This window comes from Papaver somniferum, chromosome 2, assembly GCF_003573695.1.
Source record: "Papaver somniferum cultivar HN1 chromosome 2, ASM357369v1, whole genome shotgun sequence".
Lineage (NCBI taxonomy): Eukaryota > Viridiplantae > Streptophyta > Magnoliopsida > Ranunculales > Papaveraceae > Papaver > Papaver somniferum.
This window is the reverse complement of record NC_039359.1, coordinates 14,430,195-14,446,837: the sequence shown is the minus strand read 5'-3', so window position 1 is coordinate 14,446,837 and position 16,643 is coordinate 14,430,195. Positions and strand designations below refer to the sequence as shown.

The 16,643-nt window shown below is 38.5% G+C and overlaps 1 protein-coding gene across 2 annotated transcripts; it reads right to left on the bottom strand.

The window, feature by feature from the left end:
• Positions 1 to 2,642: 2,642 nt before the first annotated feature.
• LOC113346964 lies at positions 2,643 to 5,744 on the bottom strand. 2 transcript variants are annotated; one of them, XR_003358683.1, is made up of 4 exons: positions 5,662 to 5,744; positions 4,144 to 5,511; positions 3,908 to 4,061; positions 2,643 to 3,259 (listed from the first exon to the last, which is right to left on the bottom strand). XR_003358683.1 is itself a non-coding variant. In XM_026590525.1 (3 exons), the coding sequence occupies exons 2-3, from the start codon at positions 4,050 to 4,052 to the stop codon at positions 3,015 to 3,017; spliced, it is 390 nt and encodes a 129-aa protein (XP_026446310.1). In that variant the 5' UTR covers positions 4,053 to 4,061; positions 4,144 to 5,731; the 3' UTR covers positions 2,643 to 3,014. The 2 variants fall into 2 exon arrangements, 1 of the variants encoding a protein (XP_026446310.1); XM_026590525.1 differs by having other exon boundaries at positions 4,144 to 5,731.
• Between the last annotated feature and the right edge of the window lie 10,899 nt (positions 5,745 to 16,643).

Genomic DNA, 16,643 nt, shown 5'->3' with positions numbered 1-16,643 from the left:
ATATGCAAAAATGAAAAAATTTCCGACAATGAATTTTCAACCAAACAATAGATATAACTAACGGAACCCTTTTTCTATTACAACACTTGATCATTCACACATTAACAAAAGTGGATTATACGATGTGATTTTGAAATTTTATGAAATGGACGATATACTTCTCAATTGTGTCATGTTTCATTGTCGATCACCCCAAAAAATGCCACCGGGTGGTTTGAAAATATTACCTATTGGATTTTGGATAAGGGATCTTGTGTAGCTATAATTGATATATGATTACATGTTGATAACTTACAAATAAAACTTATCAGCGTTAGATATGATTGTTTATGGAGGAAGAGCTGGGACAACAACCTGTGTATCTGGAATAAAATGGAAAAGAAGGCGGAGTTTATTCATAAGTCGGAATTCCTTGAAAAACCGTTTTAACAAAAAATTACATAATATGATGAAATATGTGAGAGTATATTCACTAATAATGGAGTAAATATGCAAAATATATTATCATAAAATTTGTACTCCATCCTTCGATTGTGAAAACCATCACAGGGTATGGTGATTCATCGAAAAAAATTGGTTGTTTTTAATGGTAAGAAAAAAAACATAAAATAAGAAAAATAACCGAAAATTTTAATCAAAAGGTCAAACGAACAGAGTGGTCATATAATATCTCTAGAACTAATATTTTCTTTCAAAATAGATGTATAACGCAAAATAATAATAATAATAATAAACCATAAAAGTTTGAAGATTCAATCTGTCAATTAGGCTTTTTTCGTTTTTTCTTTCTTTCTCAATCTGTCAATCTTCTCTGTGGGTTCAATTAGGGTTTTTTGAAATCTCGAATTTTTCAATTTGTAGAGGATTATTTCGTCGATAGAAGCTATGGTTCTATTAGTTTTCTGCTTTCTCCTCTTCTCTTCTTGTCTGTTCAGTTCTTAATCTCTTCCATCTTGTCATGATTCCATTCAAATTTGGGGATTTTTCTGGGAGTGATTCATAGAAACATGGTGAGGTAGTTGAATTAGGGAGTTGGTTTGGTTCGGGTTTGTTTTGTTTGAAAGAGGTGTTTCAGTGAAATCCAGGTTTAAGGTTTATCGAATTGATTGACTGTTGTGTGAAATTGAAGTTGAATTAGGGGTGGGTATTGTGGTTTGATTGCAAGGGAGAAGTTTACTCAGTTAGCTCTGAATCCTCAGTAATGCAAGTGAGTAGTTTCAACATATGTTATGTGATTTTTATTTTTTTGAGGATGTAATTGTTCTGTGTTTGTTCAGTGATGTAGGAGTTATAAAATTAGGACTAATCTGTGTAATTGAAGTTGAATTTGTGATGGGTATTGTGGTTTTATTGCAAGGGAGAAGTTTAATCAATAGTTCCCAATCCTTAGTGATTCAAGTGGGTAGTTTCAACATAAGTTCTATGATTATTTTGAGGCTGTGGTTGTTTTGTGATTGCTCAGTGGTGTAGAAATTTCAATGTTACGACTCTGAAGTGGGGTTTTCTGTATTTGTTTTTGAAGCATTTTGTGAGGGTAAAATATTAAATCCCCACGTGTCGACATATCAAGGGATGATCTCATGATGAGATAACAAGGAGGATGTACCAAATCATACTCTAAAAAGGTGATTACATTCGAATCGAGGTATCTGCTACACAACCGCATGAGAGACGCGTGTATGGAGTAGTCAAATCATTCAGACGTTCAAGTCTATAAGAGAAACAATGCATTTAATGAAGGATCAGAGGGGTGCGAAACAGCTGTGGACGAAAGTACATCGTATCAGAAGCTCGAATAAAGGACGATCAACAATATAGCCCGAAGAATGTGCAATATGATGCCCTCCAAGGAGAAGCAGTACGATAGTAAGCAAGGCGAGATAACTTGGAAGAGAATCGAGAGAGATACCACAAGGGAGAATAACGAAAAGTTCGTTGATGAGTGCATATTTCACATATAGTTAGTGTCAATTTCATGCTAGTAATTGCTTATATTCTTGCAAATTATTGTGTATTATGTTTGTTTTCTCCTATTTGTGTTTTATTAGGTGAATCATCCGAAAAGAAATGAAAAGAGCTACAAAAGTGAAGTCTACAAGTGGAGAAGGGACAAAGACCGAGTGAAACTCATTCGAACCAAGGAGTTCTTGCTATCATCACGAAGAGGACAAAAAGACGAAGCCAATGGGGAAGAATTGAGTCATTCCGACATCGTATGAAGATTTTATAGGCATTTGAAGCGAAGAAAAGTTGCGGAGGTACTGCAACACAGAATTTATAAAGGCATTCGCATGAATTACTCAAGGCAGACAAGGAGATGAACTGTCAGTCTCGCAAAACTGACAGTTGATTGTGATATTAAAGGCACCTGTATTATTGTTTAGGGCACCACTGTCAGGGAACGGTGGTCATTTGAGTTTGGGTTGATGGCAGAGATGGAAGGAGGAGTTCATAGGGAGATCAGGGGATGGTTGAGCTTGCTCGTGATCAATGGAAGGTTGCTGCTCGGGTTGGGTTTTGTTGTGTTTAACTCGAGCTTGACAGTGGTTATGGAGATGATCAAGGGATGTTGATGATCATGGAATAGCCATGACAAGTACCGTTTGTTGTTCAAGAAAAAGCATATTGATTTCCTCCCACATATGAGGACTTACCAAAAATGGTTAGCAAAATAATGCCTCCAAACAACAGAGGACTTACTTAGCATATTAACTAAACCAACACCGTTAAACATCGCCTCGGAAGGAGCATGAGGACTTATCCACCTAAAGTACCTTTAAACATCGCCTCGGAGAAAACACGAGGACTTGCCAACAAACAAAGGATAAAAGTTCCAAAAACACTTGTTCACATATACAGAAGAAGAAAAGCAAAACTACCACTCAAAGAAGGTAAGCACCAATGAACTTAAACATGTTCATCGCCAGGAGCATCCTGCTCAGGGTCCATCTGGCCATCGCCTTAGGCTGCACCACCGGCAGGGGCAATTGGCTCAACAGGTGGCTTAGGAGGAATCACGGCTGTGAAGCAGCATCAACCCTCTGACGCTCCCGAAGAATCGCAACTTTGCAAGCATTAGTCAGCTTTACACCATACTTGGCATGAAGATTTCTCATCTTCTGCCTCCAGATAGCACGTTCATCCTCTATCTCCATTTCAAAACAAGCCTCCATGCCATCGAGCTCCTCATCCAGACTCTGTTTTTCTCCCCTGAGATCGTCCAATTGCCTTTGCAGCTCTGCATTGTGCTTACGAGCCTCTGCAAGATGACATAACAATGCACAAGTATTCTAAGGAATAAAATGATAAAACACCAAAAGTTGCAAAAAGAAACCTTTTTGGCTAGCTAAGACAGAATTTAAGGTTTGTTCCAATTGATCCTTCTCATTATCTAGAGCACTAATCTGTGCCTCAAAGGGAGTAATAGCACCACTACTAGCAGGGCAAGACAACAAATGCCTATCGCGCTCCTTCTCAAGCTTGATATATTCTCGCTTCAGTCGACGAAGCTCCTCCCTATCATCCTCTGCCTTGGCTAATCTAGTCATATGATATGCCTGCCACTCAGCAAGCTTATTCTTTTGGGTTTGGAGCATCTTAATCTCCGAACGAGTAACAACTACTTGCTTAATTTCATCCACTCTTGCACGAATCTCAACAATACGATCACAATGAACATCCATATCTCTATTAGTAGCTTCAATTTTCTTTTCCAGGGAGTCAATCTTACACTGTCGGGAGCTGAAATCGATCTCCACGGAGCAAAGCTCCCTAGCATGCTTATGCGCATTAATCTCTACCCTCTCCTCCAATTGACGAACAATTATTACCAATAGAGGGACTAAATTTAGATCCAAGGGACCTATCTTCCTAACAATTAAAATTATAAAGCGAAAAGGTCAGGTACCTTCCAGTTTTCGCTTGTCATGGCGCAGCGACTCCGTCTCTCGCCTGGACGCTTCCAGCTCGAACTGCAAGCGACGGACATCGCCTTCAACATCTCGGGTTCGTTTCCTAGCAACCCCAGACTCGGCTAGCATGCCGATCCTCATATTGTTGCTCTAGTAAATCAGGAAACACTACCAGTAAGACTCGGGCAATTGAAGACAAATTATAAAAACACATCAAGGTATAATAGCATACCGAAAGCACAAGCTGCTGCTAAGTAGATCTATCCAAGGAAGTCAAAATCCGTGCCTGCTTATCCTCACTCAGATTAGCATACTCCTTAAAGCACAACATTGCAACAGCACTAGCACCTCCACCAAAAATGGTGAAGGATGGAGTAGAAGGAGCCGCCGAAGACGAAGGAAAACCACTAACGAATAAACTTGGTACACCAGTATCACCAACAACAACACCACTTGAACCAACAACGACACTACCATCACTTAGAGCTCCTACATCGGATGAAGGAATACCCTTATCAGCGAGAACACTCGCTTGGGGCATCCCCGGACCCCATCCCGGAGTACTCTCATCACCCTCTAAGGGAAAAGATTCATGCAACAACGTACCGCCCACATCCTCAAAGAGTGATTTGTCTAAATCAATCATCTGGCTATCACCAAAAAGAGCAGAAATATCAACATCCAAAGCATGTTCAGTAACCTGAACGGGAGCATTACATGGCCCAGAACCGTCTGCAGCCCTCACTCGCCGCCAGCACACGATTTCAGATGCTAAGCTATAAAACAGGGGCAAGGTATATATATACGTTACAACAATAAAACAGTATTTTCTATCTTAGCATCTTTAGTAGTCCGGGTAGTCTGCATCCGACGTTTACGAGCGGTAATCCACCTAAGCTCCCATGGCCTATAATGCGGCAGATAACTATGCATCTCGGGAAGCTTTGGAAGAACATTACCAATCTCGTCCCAGCCATAAATAAAAGGACGTACAACAAGAAGGGGAACCAAAAACCACTTCGGATCATTCGTCTTACGAAGCGTAATGTTACTAGCATGGGGGAGGATCCAGATCGGATAGGAGCATAGGGCCTCGCAAAGGGCGATGAGATCGTGAAATCCTCACCCCGAAGCCATCAAAATTTTCAAGCTGTTGACACCAATAGTTCTCCACGAAGGTTCAAAGTATATAGATCGTCTTGGTCAGGAACAAATTCGTTCATCTCATGATCAGTAGCTTTGCCTTTACTTCAGCGAGAACACTCTCGGACGATCCCCCAGAAGTTACCATTGGGCTGAAACATACCTCGTTGAGGATTGAGACGACAGAGCACCTCATACTGAAACGAATCTAAAGGACAGTATAGGGGAAGGCGAATCCCCGCCTCTAATTGACCTTCGGCCACAATAATCTCGTTCGGGCTGCAAGGCTTCTCGGCGGTCTCCTTTGTCAGAATTCCGGCTTGACCCTCAGGGCTTGCAAAGGAAACTTTGAATCTCCGAAGACGATATTTGATCTTAAGATTCTCTATATATTCAGTATCGGATATCTCATATTGTCTGCTAGAACCATAGGATCTAGTCATTGGTCTCTTATCAGCTGCAAAAACCCAAACAAAACACGCCCAGAAAAGCAAAATATCAAAACAATGAATCGAAGAGAAGATAGTTAAAAAGCAGTAAAATCTTAGAAGATGAACCAGTAGACCAGCAGTTAATGACGCCGGTGAAAACCATTAATAAGAACAACCTTAAAGAAAAGCGAATGAGAATAACTCTTAACGTCTTAAAGGTCGGGAAGGAGAATTTCTACCAGACATTATGAAGTTCTTTATAATGATTAGAAAGTTAAAGAAGAACAGGAAAAGACAAAGAAAAAAGAGAAAAAAAAAGTTCTGAACTATGCAGAAGTGAAATAAAAACATTATTCTTTATCAATGAGATTTTATATAAACCTTTGGACAATCAACCGATGCCTCAAATCCAACAGGTAATAGTACGTTAAAAGTAAAAATGTGGCAAAAATCTTGGGACGTAGCGACAAACATTGGACGGTTATATATTTTCTTCTCGATGAAAAGAAAGGAGAAAATTGTAAGGGTAAAATACCCAATTGCCACGTGTCGATATCTCAAGGGATGATCTCATGATGAGATAACAAAGAGGATGTATCAAATCATACTCTAAAAAGGTGATTACATCCGAATCGAGGTGTCTGCTACACAACCGCATGAGAGACGCGTGTATGGAGTAGTCAAATCATTCAGACGGTCAAGTCTAAAAGAGAAACAGTGCATTTAATGAAGGATCAGAAGGGGTGCGATACAACTATGGACGAAAGTACATCGTATCAGAAGCTCGAATAAAGGACGATCAACAATATAGCTCGAAGAAGGTGCAGTATGATGCCATCCAAGGAGGAGCAGTACGATGGTAAGCAAGGCGATATAACTTGGAATAGAATCGAGCGAGATACCACAAGGGAGAATAACGAAGAGTTCGTCTGAAGTAATGATAAGATGTACGAAAGCGTCACCAGCTCAGCAATGTCGGGTCACACCTTCATGAGTCTAGTTTGTCTATAAATATCAGTCCATGTAGAGGAAAATGGACGAGTTATGTAATCTTAGATGGTCTTTCTACAGAGAATTCTAGAGAGAGATTCAGAGAACGAAAGAGTGAGAAGTCTAAGTGATATTTGTAATTCTTTCAAGTGTAAGAAATTAATCAATAAAGAGATAGTTTCTTTCCCGTGGATGTAGATCGAACCACGTTATATTCTTGTGTTCATATTTACTTTTATGTTCTTTACATCTTGTTTATCTTTGAATCTTGAATGTTAGTAGCTTTATAGTCGTTAGATCTACTTGGGTATAGTCATGAGAAAAGATGCAACTACACATTTCTTTTTTGTGAGTGATCGTATAGGAGTTTCAGTGGTTTTTATTTGAACAACTTTGAATATTGGTGTTGTGGGGGTTTTACCTTAATTAGTGTTTTAATGAATGGCATTTCAAGTTTTTGATTGGGTTTGTTTGCCTAATTTGAACTCTTAATTTCCCATTCCTTGAATCTTAATTGTTATTAATTACTTGAATTCCTTGAACCCTAACTGTTCTTGAATCAAGGAAGGTTATAGAGTTGAGTTGGTCAGGGTTTGTTTTGATTGAAAGAGGTGTTTCAGTGGAAACCAGGGTTAAGATTTTTCAAGCAGACTTCCAGTTGTGTGAAAATTGAAGATGAATTAGTGAGGGGTATTGTGGTTTGATTGCAAGGGAGAAGTTTAAACAACTCGTTCCCAATCCTCAGTGGTGCAAGTAGTGAAAGTTATTCTTACAGAGGCTGAAAATCTGAGTTGTATATTTTATTCTTTACAGGCAATTTATTACAAATTCCATCCATCATCTTTTCACATGCCATTCACTTTTATATTCCACATCTTTCCTGTTTTACTCCAACACCTTTTTTTTCATCGAATGAAGAAAGCGGTTATTGTAGTTATCATGCCAAAATCTAGATCATCTTCTACAAGATCGTTATCGTTATCTGCAAGATTATCTAATACTGTGTGTGATGACTTTTTGTCCACACTAGGGGGTTTACCATCTTCATCTGCAGGAGAGGGTGTTTCAGCGTCTTCTCTGACTAGTCCATCTACAAACTCTCAAGGACAGTTACCTTGCATTGATAACTCAATAGATGATGATTCTTCGTTTCGCTGCCCGTACAAACACTTCAAAGAATGTCGTGATGGTATAAATGGTGGGGGAATATGCAAAAAGTTTCATCTTCAGGATATACACTTTCATGTTATAAATGGTTTATCCATTTGCAAATAAAGAATACGTACAGAGTACGTTGTTTTCATGTCTTAGGAAAAATTTCTCAGGAAGATGAAGATGTGGCTATGCTTTCCTATATGCAGTGGTATGCATGGAGGAGACCATGCCGTGATCACCCTGGTGGTGTATCACCTGGTCCATTCGATAGTAGAGGTGCAAAGTTTTTGATATATGGTGTAGACAAACCTACGATGCATAATCCTGCTCCTAATGCGACATCTACAAGCAATGATGAAAATTATGGGGGTCTTAATATCGGTATGCTTAATCTGATTTTTCAGAAACAGATCACTACAATGTCGACTGCACTATTCTAGAACTTTAAAAACATCTTTAAATAAAGTACTTGTCAACACATGTGATCTCAATTCATGGATACAACTGCTTCTATTATCCATTTGCACTCTCAATTTATATATACCAAAAACCTCAAGGGAAGAGAGATCAGGAAACATAAAGAGGCTACAAACTGCATCCATTAACCAAGATTTGAACATATGGAGAGAACCAAATGGCTGTATTATTATACTTCAGCAAATTTTGGAGGCTCAACAAGAAATAAAAAAGAACTGGAAGCAACACACTTGAAAGAAACCAAAGACCAATGTGGAGGCATGTAGAAAGCAACTCAGTTATGGGCACTACATAGCAGCCATCATAATTTTATCCTCTAATGGTATAGCACCACATAATGAAGATACTCTTCATGAGTTACAATAGAAGCACCCATATGCACCCCCTCCTATCATACCTCCAGACAACATAGATTATCCACCAGTTTATGTTGATAACAAAGCCGTCTGGGATGCTATTAGAGGATTCCCAAAAGTCACCTCATATGGCATATATGGACTTAGATCCCAACACCTGCTTGATGCTCTAAGTGGATCTGCAGCTGCTGTTTCTGAAGAGATCCTCACATCCATTGCAGCTGTAGTGAACTTATGGCTTTCTGGAAAGTGTCCTGCTGCTCTTGGAGAATACATTTCCAGTGCACCCCTCACACCATTACTCAAACCAGATGGTGGTCTAAGACCCATGGCATTTGGTACAATATGGCGAAGGTTATATTCTAAACTAGCTGCCCGTTCTGTGTGCAAAGAGATGACAAGTTACCTGGGTGACCATCAGTTTGGAGTTGACATTCCATGTGGTGATGAAAGTATAATGCATGCAACCAATAGAATGCTTGAGTTGAAAGGTACACATAATAGCATAACTATGATGCTTGTTGATTTTACAAATGCTTTTAGTTTAGTTGATAGAACAACTCTAATTAAAGAGGTGTAGTTACCTAAAATCTGAGAGAGGTTAGAAGTGGGATTCTAGGGTTTTGAAAGTGAGTTACGAGAGGTTGAGCACGAACATTTTTCGCCTAAACCACGCACAGTGGTCTTTCAAAGGCTGCTTCAGTCACAGGGAAGAAGGATTAGGGCCAGTCTTAGGGAGGAAAGAAGATGAAGAGAGATATCAGAGAACAAGTTATTATTTTGAGAGGTTATGAGAAATATGATCGTATCTTGGAAAATAGATGACCTATTTATAGCTGGATTCTCTAATCTCAAGTCGGTGAAGATAAGGATTGCTTTCCGTGCCGTGCGGAACAATTCTTCCGTATCTTTAAGAATAAGGATAAACTAGGTTGAGTTTATCTCATTATTCCACCGCCTTTATTCTCTTATGCGGTGAGAAATAAGACGGATATTTCTCACACGTGTCGTAGACCGCCAGACCAAAACCCTAATTAATATCCCCCCATTTGTGTGAAGCTGAATCAGCCTTTGTGATGACGCATTTGAGAGAGAAATATTATATTTATCCGAGTCTGCCAAGATGTAGAGATATTCTCTGATTTGTGAGAATGACTAGGATGAGTCACGTGAAAAGGAATGAAATTCCTTAGGAATCGTGTGCAGAGTTTGAGAGGAGATGAGGCTGATCTCTCTCTCTCCGTGGCCGGTCACACATGTCATGTGAAAACCATATTATTGTTTGTAGGTCCCTTTGTTAAGAATGCGGTGCTCAAGAGAGCCTATCCACGTTTTTGATAGCCATGTATAATTCAAGCTCAATTTACTAGCCGTGAGTGCATTTAAGAGGCTGAGAAATAGGCTTTGAGCGCTAGGTAAGGCGTGTGCCTCTCAAAAAATCTCTGTGATTTTGCAGAGAGATTTTGAATCTCTCAGATATTTTCACGAAAATCTCAAAAATTTCTCAAAGATTTTTGCGGACAGCTCAAAAAATCTCTCTGTGATTTTTGCAGACAGCTCAAAAATCTCTCTGTGATTTTTGCAGACAGCTCAAAAATCTCTCAGAGTTTTTTGCAGACATCTCAAAAATTGAGATATTTTTGCAGACAGCTCAAAAATCTCTCTGTGATTTTTGCAGAGAACTCAAAAATCTCTCTGAAGATTTTCTTAACGGATCCGTATCACTTTGCGATCAGATGGGACTCGGCTTAGAGAGAGAAAAATGGCTTTGTACACCCGACTTAATGTCTCTGCGAGACTTCGGCTCACTCGTCTTTGACTAGCGTATCTTGCAGAGATGTGCTAGGAATCAATTGTGTTTCCATATGATGAGCCAACGAGACCAGTGTATCTCGAAAGGATGTTCTAGGAGTCTGTCAAAAAGGCTCAGAGGTAGAATAACCAGCGTATCTCGCGGGGATGTCCTAGGAGTTATCCGGAAACCTCAATAAGTCGAGTCATAGCCGAGAGCAGACATGACCAGTGTATCTCGCGATGATGTACTAGGAATCAGTCTTTGACCTCAAATAGGGTGATTCGTGCTTATAGGAGATATGTAATCTCCGCTCTGGGTCATAAGTCCATCGAGGACGTATTTATGCATCTATAGAGCCTACATGACCAGCAGCATCTCGTTGAGGATGTATACTAGGAATCATGGCATCACAATCAGCTGTGTCTCGCGAAAACATCCTGGAATTGTGGCTGTTCTGGTTCATAAGTCTGTCGGGGACGTTTTACGCTCTACAGAACCTACGTGACCAGCAGTATCTCGTTTAGGATGTACGCTAGGAGTCACGGCATCACGACCAGCAGTGTCTCGCGGGGACATATACTAGAAATCGTGGCTAAGAATGCCTTGAGGACCAAGGGCTTAATCTCTCCCGTGAGAGTTGAATTTTTTCTATAGGGTTGAAATGATACTTTAGCCCTTTATCCAAATTTCACCATCTACATTAAGTCCCCTGCTCAGAGTAGAACCTTGATTGTTCTATGATGAGTAAATAGATGGTAACAAATCATTCGTACGTACTTATAATTCATTCATCCTTTGAACGTGCAGAATCCCCGAATTGATGTTTAGCCTTCGATGGTTACGACTTTGATCTTAAAATCGGTTCTGGACCTTGGAATTCCCTTGGACTTTGCGTTGAACATCAATGAGGTAATAATGAAGTCTTTATGGGACAAAATTTCCGTCTTTGGAAAGATAGAATTCGTTAATTAGGGTTTACTCGGCCAAAACCCTAATTTTCTCTCTTTGTGCATCCTTGAGTTTCTGAACATGTACAGGAGGGTATTGTGGGGAAGAGAGAGTTTCTGAACGGTTTCCTGGATGACCTTGATGTTGGTGAAGATCCGTGAGCAAATACATTCACCTACCTTTTGAAGTTTCGGAATACCTATCTCAGGCAAATTTTCAATTTTGTACTTCACCTAAACCCTAATTTCTCTTTCGTCCGCGTCTAACTCCTTCAGACACTCTGGAGATGCTCGAAGAGTCTTGGTAAGCGTGCATATTTCTTGCGGGGTCGGCACCTTGCATGTTGAGAATTTGTTCAATTCCTTTTGCCAATCAGACACCCCTTTTCTGAGAAAAAATGCCTTTTTGAGACCAAGGGTATTTTTGTCAAAAAAAATAATATGAGTCTGATTTTCCTTTGGCATGAGAGAGATATAGAGCCTCCCTAAGCATATTCATGTCTTGAAAGAGGAATTGGCACGCCTCTGATCCTGGTTTTGGAAGTCATGAACCCGAATTCCCTGTTTTGAGCTAGATTATTTAAACCATATATCTAAATAATCATATTAGAGATTCGATACAAAGCTGGACCCGAAACTAAACCTTAACTAAGAATTTATCAGAAATACCTATGAAATGATACATATACAATAGTGAGTCGACTGTCATATAGAAACAAATTATTAAAAGGCCATAGTATAAATTAACATTCGACCAGATTTCCAATCCCCGCTCAATATCTTCGAATCATGAACATTCTCCATCATGAACACTACTTGATTTGTCTTCTGAAAGTGGGAATTGAGTGATCTGTCATCCAAAATGGTGCTTAATGGAAACAAATACAACACTCGAATAATCACTAACGTGCTTTACAACTTAACTAATTGAAAAATGATATGACAATTTTTAAACCCAGCATACAACAAAAGATTGCTCTAGTTCACCTCCCTAGATATTGCGTACCATATTAGATTATTAATGAAATATCACCACTAGATGAATCTACAGAGTGACGTCAGAACAACCTAAACATATATTATCCCAACCTCGCCTACTCAATAGAGAAGATGACCCAAAAATAACTCCAGACGCAAATGATGATACCATTCACACAAAATTCGTACATCTCGTGATTCAGATACTACCATCAAAGTCTAGAACATATAAATATATTTTACATACTCTAACCTGACTCCGCACAGTAGGTTTACAGTACGTCTTATCGAGACATAAACCTAGAATTTATTCCAAAAATAATGTTAGAATAACCAAACAAGCACAACATGCATATGACCAATCTCCTTAGATAATATTGTATAACATTGGATGCTCTTACCCCCCAACACATATAATTTGTATTATAAAATATAATATCGGACACCTAATGACTATATGACATACCTAGATTAGTCTGAGCTACAGACTTGTAAAGAATCCATAACATCTACTGAAACCCCATTTCGGTAAGAAGCTTCATTTAGTGAAATGGACTCAGTCCGTCAGAACCAGACTTAGGAGCTTGCTAATTTACCTCCAGGGAGTAATACCATAAGATGTAAATGAGTCTTTAATTAGTAGGAAACATAAGGTATATGGAACTGTAGAAAAATGTAAGGCTAGGTCGGTAGCTAAAGGCTATAAACTAAAAGAAGTTGTAGATTTCCTTGATTCTTATTCACCTGTGACGAGAATTACTTCCATTAGGATGCTAATTGTTATTGCTATCATACACAACTTACAGATACATCATATGGATATAAAGACAACTTTTCTAAATCATGAATTAGATAAAGAAATTTACTTAGACCAACCTAGAGACTTTGTGGTGAAAAGTTGTGAAAACAAAATTTTCAAATTGAACAAATATTTGTATGGTTTAAAATAAGAACATAAATAGTGACATGAAAAATTTGATCATGTAACCATGAGTAGTGGATTTAAGTTAATGAATCTGACAAGTGTATTTACAGTAAACTTGTTAAGGATGACTGTGTGATTGTATTCTTGTATGTTGATGATATGCCTATACTTGATACAAACATAGATGTGATTAATTCCACTAAGACCATGCACTGAATGAGAATGCTGACATAAAAGACATGGGCCATGTTGATGTAATCTTAGGGATGAGGATTAGGAGATTTTCTATGGTTATAGTCGTAGTCATTCTCATTATGTTGAATATGTGCTTAAGAGATACAATCAGTTTGATTGTAAGCATGCTTGTACTACGTACGATCCTTCTTGTACACTCAAGAAGAATAAGGATGATGGAATATCACAACTTTAATACTCATGAGTGAAAAAGTGTGGGTCTAACAACACCACCCAATATTTCGCTTAGCAATCTGTATGGACTAACTCCGAAATACTTTCTAGAGAATCAACTAGACAGTCATACTCAATCTAGGTAAAAGTATCTCAAGGAGTTAATATCCCTCTCTTGTTTTGATTTACTCAAGATAATAGAAATCAGTGAGTCTTTAATCAAACACAAGGAATAACTTGGATGGTACCAAAGACCAATATCCAAGGATCAATCAATGACAATCAACAACCAAAGGTTGGATTACTCTAATTGATGATCTAACCTACAACCTGTATTATTTCAATTATAAAGATAAAACAATATAATGCGGAAATAGAAATAACACAGACACCAGAAATTTTGTTAACGAGGAAACCGCAAATGCAGAAAAACCCCGGGACCTAGTCCAGATTGAACACACGCTGTATTAAGCCGCTACAGACACTAGCCTACTCCAAGCTAACTTCGGACTGGACTGTAGTTGAACCTCAATCAGTCTCCCACTGATCCAAGGTACAGTTGTACTCCCTACGCCTCTGATCCCAGCAGGATACCGCGCACTTGATTCCCTTAGCTGATCTCACCCACAACTAAGAGTTGCTACGACCCAAAATCGCAGGATTTGACAATAAACAAATCTGTCTCACACAGACAAGTCTATCAAAGGATCAATGTGTCTCCCACAGATAAACGTTAAAGGTTTTGTTCCGTCTTTTGATAATAATCAAGGTGAACAAGAACCAATTGATAATCCGGTCTTATAATCCCGAAGAACAGCCTAGAGTTATCAATTACCTCACAACAATCTTAATCGTATGGTAGCGAAACAAGATGTTGCGGAATCACAAACAATGAGACGAAGATGTTTGTGACTACTTTTTATATCTTTCCTATCGGAGATATCAATATCAAGCCAATCAATCTGATTGTACTCGTACGATAGAAGATGCAAGATCATATCACACAACTAAGGTAAAAGTAGTATCGGCCTGGCTTCACAATCCCAATGAAGTCTTTAAGTCGTTAACCTGGTTTTATAAGAAGAAAACCAAAGGTTAAAAAAGAAACGACTCTAACATGAAAACTAGTATCACACGTAAGGTGTGGGGATTAGTTTTGCACAATACTAGATGTCTCCTTTATATAGTCTTTCAAATCAGGGTTTTCAATTAAGTTACCTTGGTAACAAAGCAATCAATATCCACCGTCAAATGAAAACCTGATTTAGATTCAAGTTAATATTTCTCAACCGTTAGATCGAAAACTTAGCTTGTTACACACACTTGATAATGCACGTCTCTAGGTTTGTTAACCGTACCCAAACGCATGCACTTTTTGGTTCAACAATAGTTAGCCATATGAGAATTTCAGATCAACCATGTTCTTCTTCACCATAACTAGTTCAAATGACTTCAAGATGAACTATGAGAGAGTTGTTCAATTGCAAGGAAATCTCATGCACTACACAAGACATAATTGAAGCAGAGATGATTTGATTCACTTGAATCAGTTCATGAACTTTTATAGCCACGGTTTGCAAACTGAATTCCTTAGTCTTTTTAAGTTTAAGTTCAGAAATCATCTTCAGATATATAACCTTCTCAAGTTCACTGAATAAGTTTGCGCACTTAAGTTACCCGGCAGAGTATACAAACTCCAGCAGAAATTTTCGGGAATGAGAACTTCACCGGTTCGCGTACTGGGTTCGCGGACTTAGCTTCACGCAAGTAGTTTGTCAACTCCATCAGAAATTCTCGGGTTTGAGAACTTCGCAGTTCGCGGACTTAGCTCACGCCATTCTTCCGGTTCTCTTGATCAACAAAGTTCGCAAACATTTTTTAAAGAATAGGACTTATACATAAATGTGTTTCCACAAAAATGCTTATGTCCACCATTAGTTATGTAATCTAAACTCTCATTTCAATCATTAAAACATTCTTAGAGGATGTTATACAGTTGTTACACCATTTCTCGTCAAAGAAATTTTCAAGATGATTGAAACATATCATGACTTTCGTCACTAGGTAAAGATAAACTTGATCGAAGCGAAAGGCTTACCAACACATATTTCGAGATATAGATAGGCGAGGTATACTCGACTCGAAATACCAAATGTGTATAATCCAAGTCTATATATATAGCATACGACTTCTTGTCTCAAAGAGTAGGAGATAGAGTAGATAGACTTTTGAGTGATAGATAAGTTCAAGTCTTCACATACCTTTTTGTCGAGAAGTTCCACCGGTTTCTTGTGTAGTTCTTCTACTTGTATGATGAATCACCATGAAGTCCTTGAGCTCAACTACACTTTCTATCCTAGTCCCAGACTTAGCTATAATAGACTAGAAATCAAGACTTATAGTTTTGATCACTAACATTGACAAACATGCTTGAGATAGCAACGCATGAGAGTTTGACCGAGCAATGCTCTAACAATCTCCCCCTTTGTCAATTTTAGTGACAAAACTATCAATACATATGGAATACAAAAAAGATAAAGAAACTTTAGTAGCTCCTATTCCACATGTCTAATCTTCAACATTCCTCGAAATCTTCGTCACTTCCAAGTACTCCAATGATTCCAAAAGGTTGTAAGTTTAGCATCACCGTTGTTGAAGATCCGTAGCTATAACAATGAGAAAACATAGTTCTCGATCATTGTTATACAATGCCATAGTATTATTACACAGCGTCAAAGTTCAATTGTATCACAACTTCAACAATAATACTATGGTGATATGTATCACTCCCCCTTAGTCAATACTCCATCTCACATGGAAACCACTCCCCCTTACACAATGATCCGAAAACCATATGTATTTGTAGTATGAACTAAATATTAATTCTCCCCCTTTTTGTCAATAAAATTGGCAAAGGTACAAGAACGGGATCATAATGAAATTTCCGAGAGAGACATTTCATGATGAAAGGAAAAAAATACATACCAACTAATTTAGATGCAATCATAAAGCCGAAGCTAAATGCATTCATCAAGGAGTTTAAAGATACAAGATAACCCCTCTAAAATTCCACAACCGCACACCCCTCAAGATATGACCATTAAGCACAAGTTCAAAAGAACTTTCC

Excerpts from the sequence above, each read along its gene's own strand:
- LOC113346964 (XM_026590525.1), bottom strand. The coding sequence starts at position 4,052 with ATGAGGATCGGCATGCTAGCCGAGTCTGGGGTTGCTAGGAAACGAACC. Across the intron at positions 3,260-3,907 it reads TGACAAGCGAAAACTGGAAG|AGGCTCGTAAGCACAATGCA; the intron begins GTACCTGACCTT and ends GTCATCTTGCAG.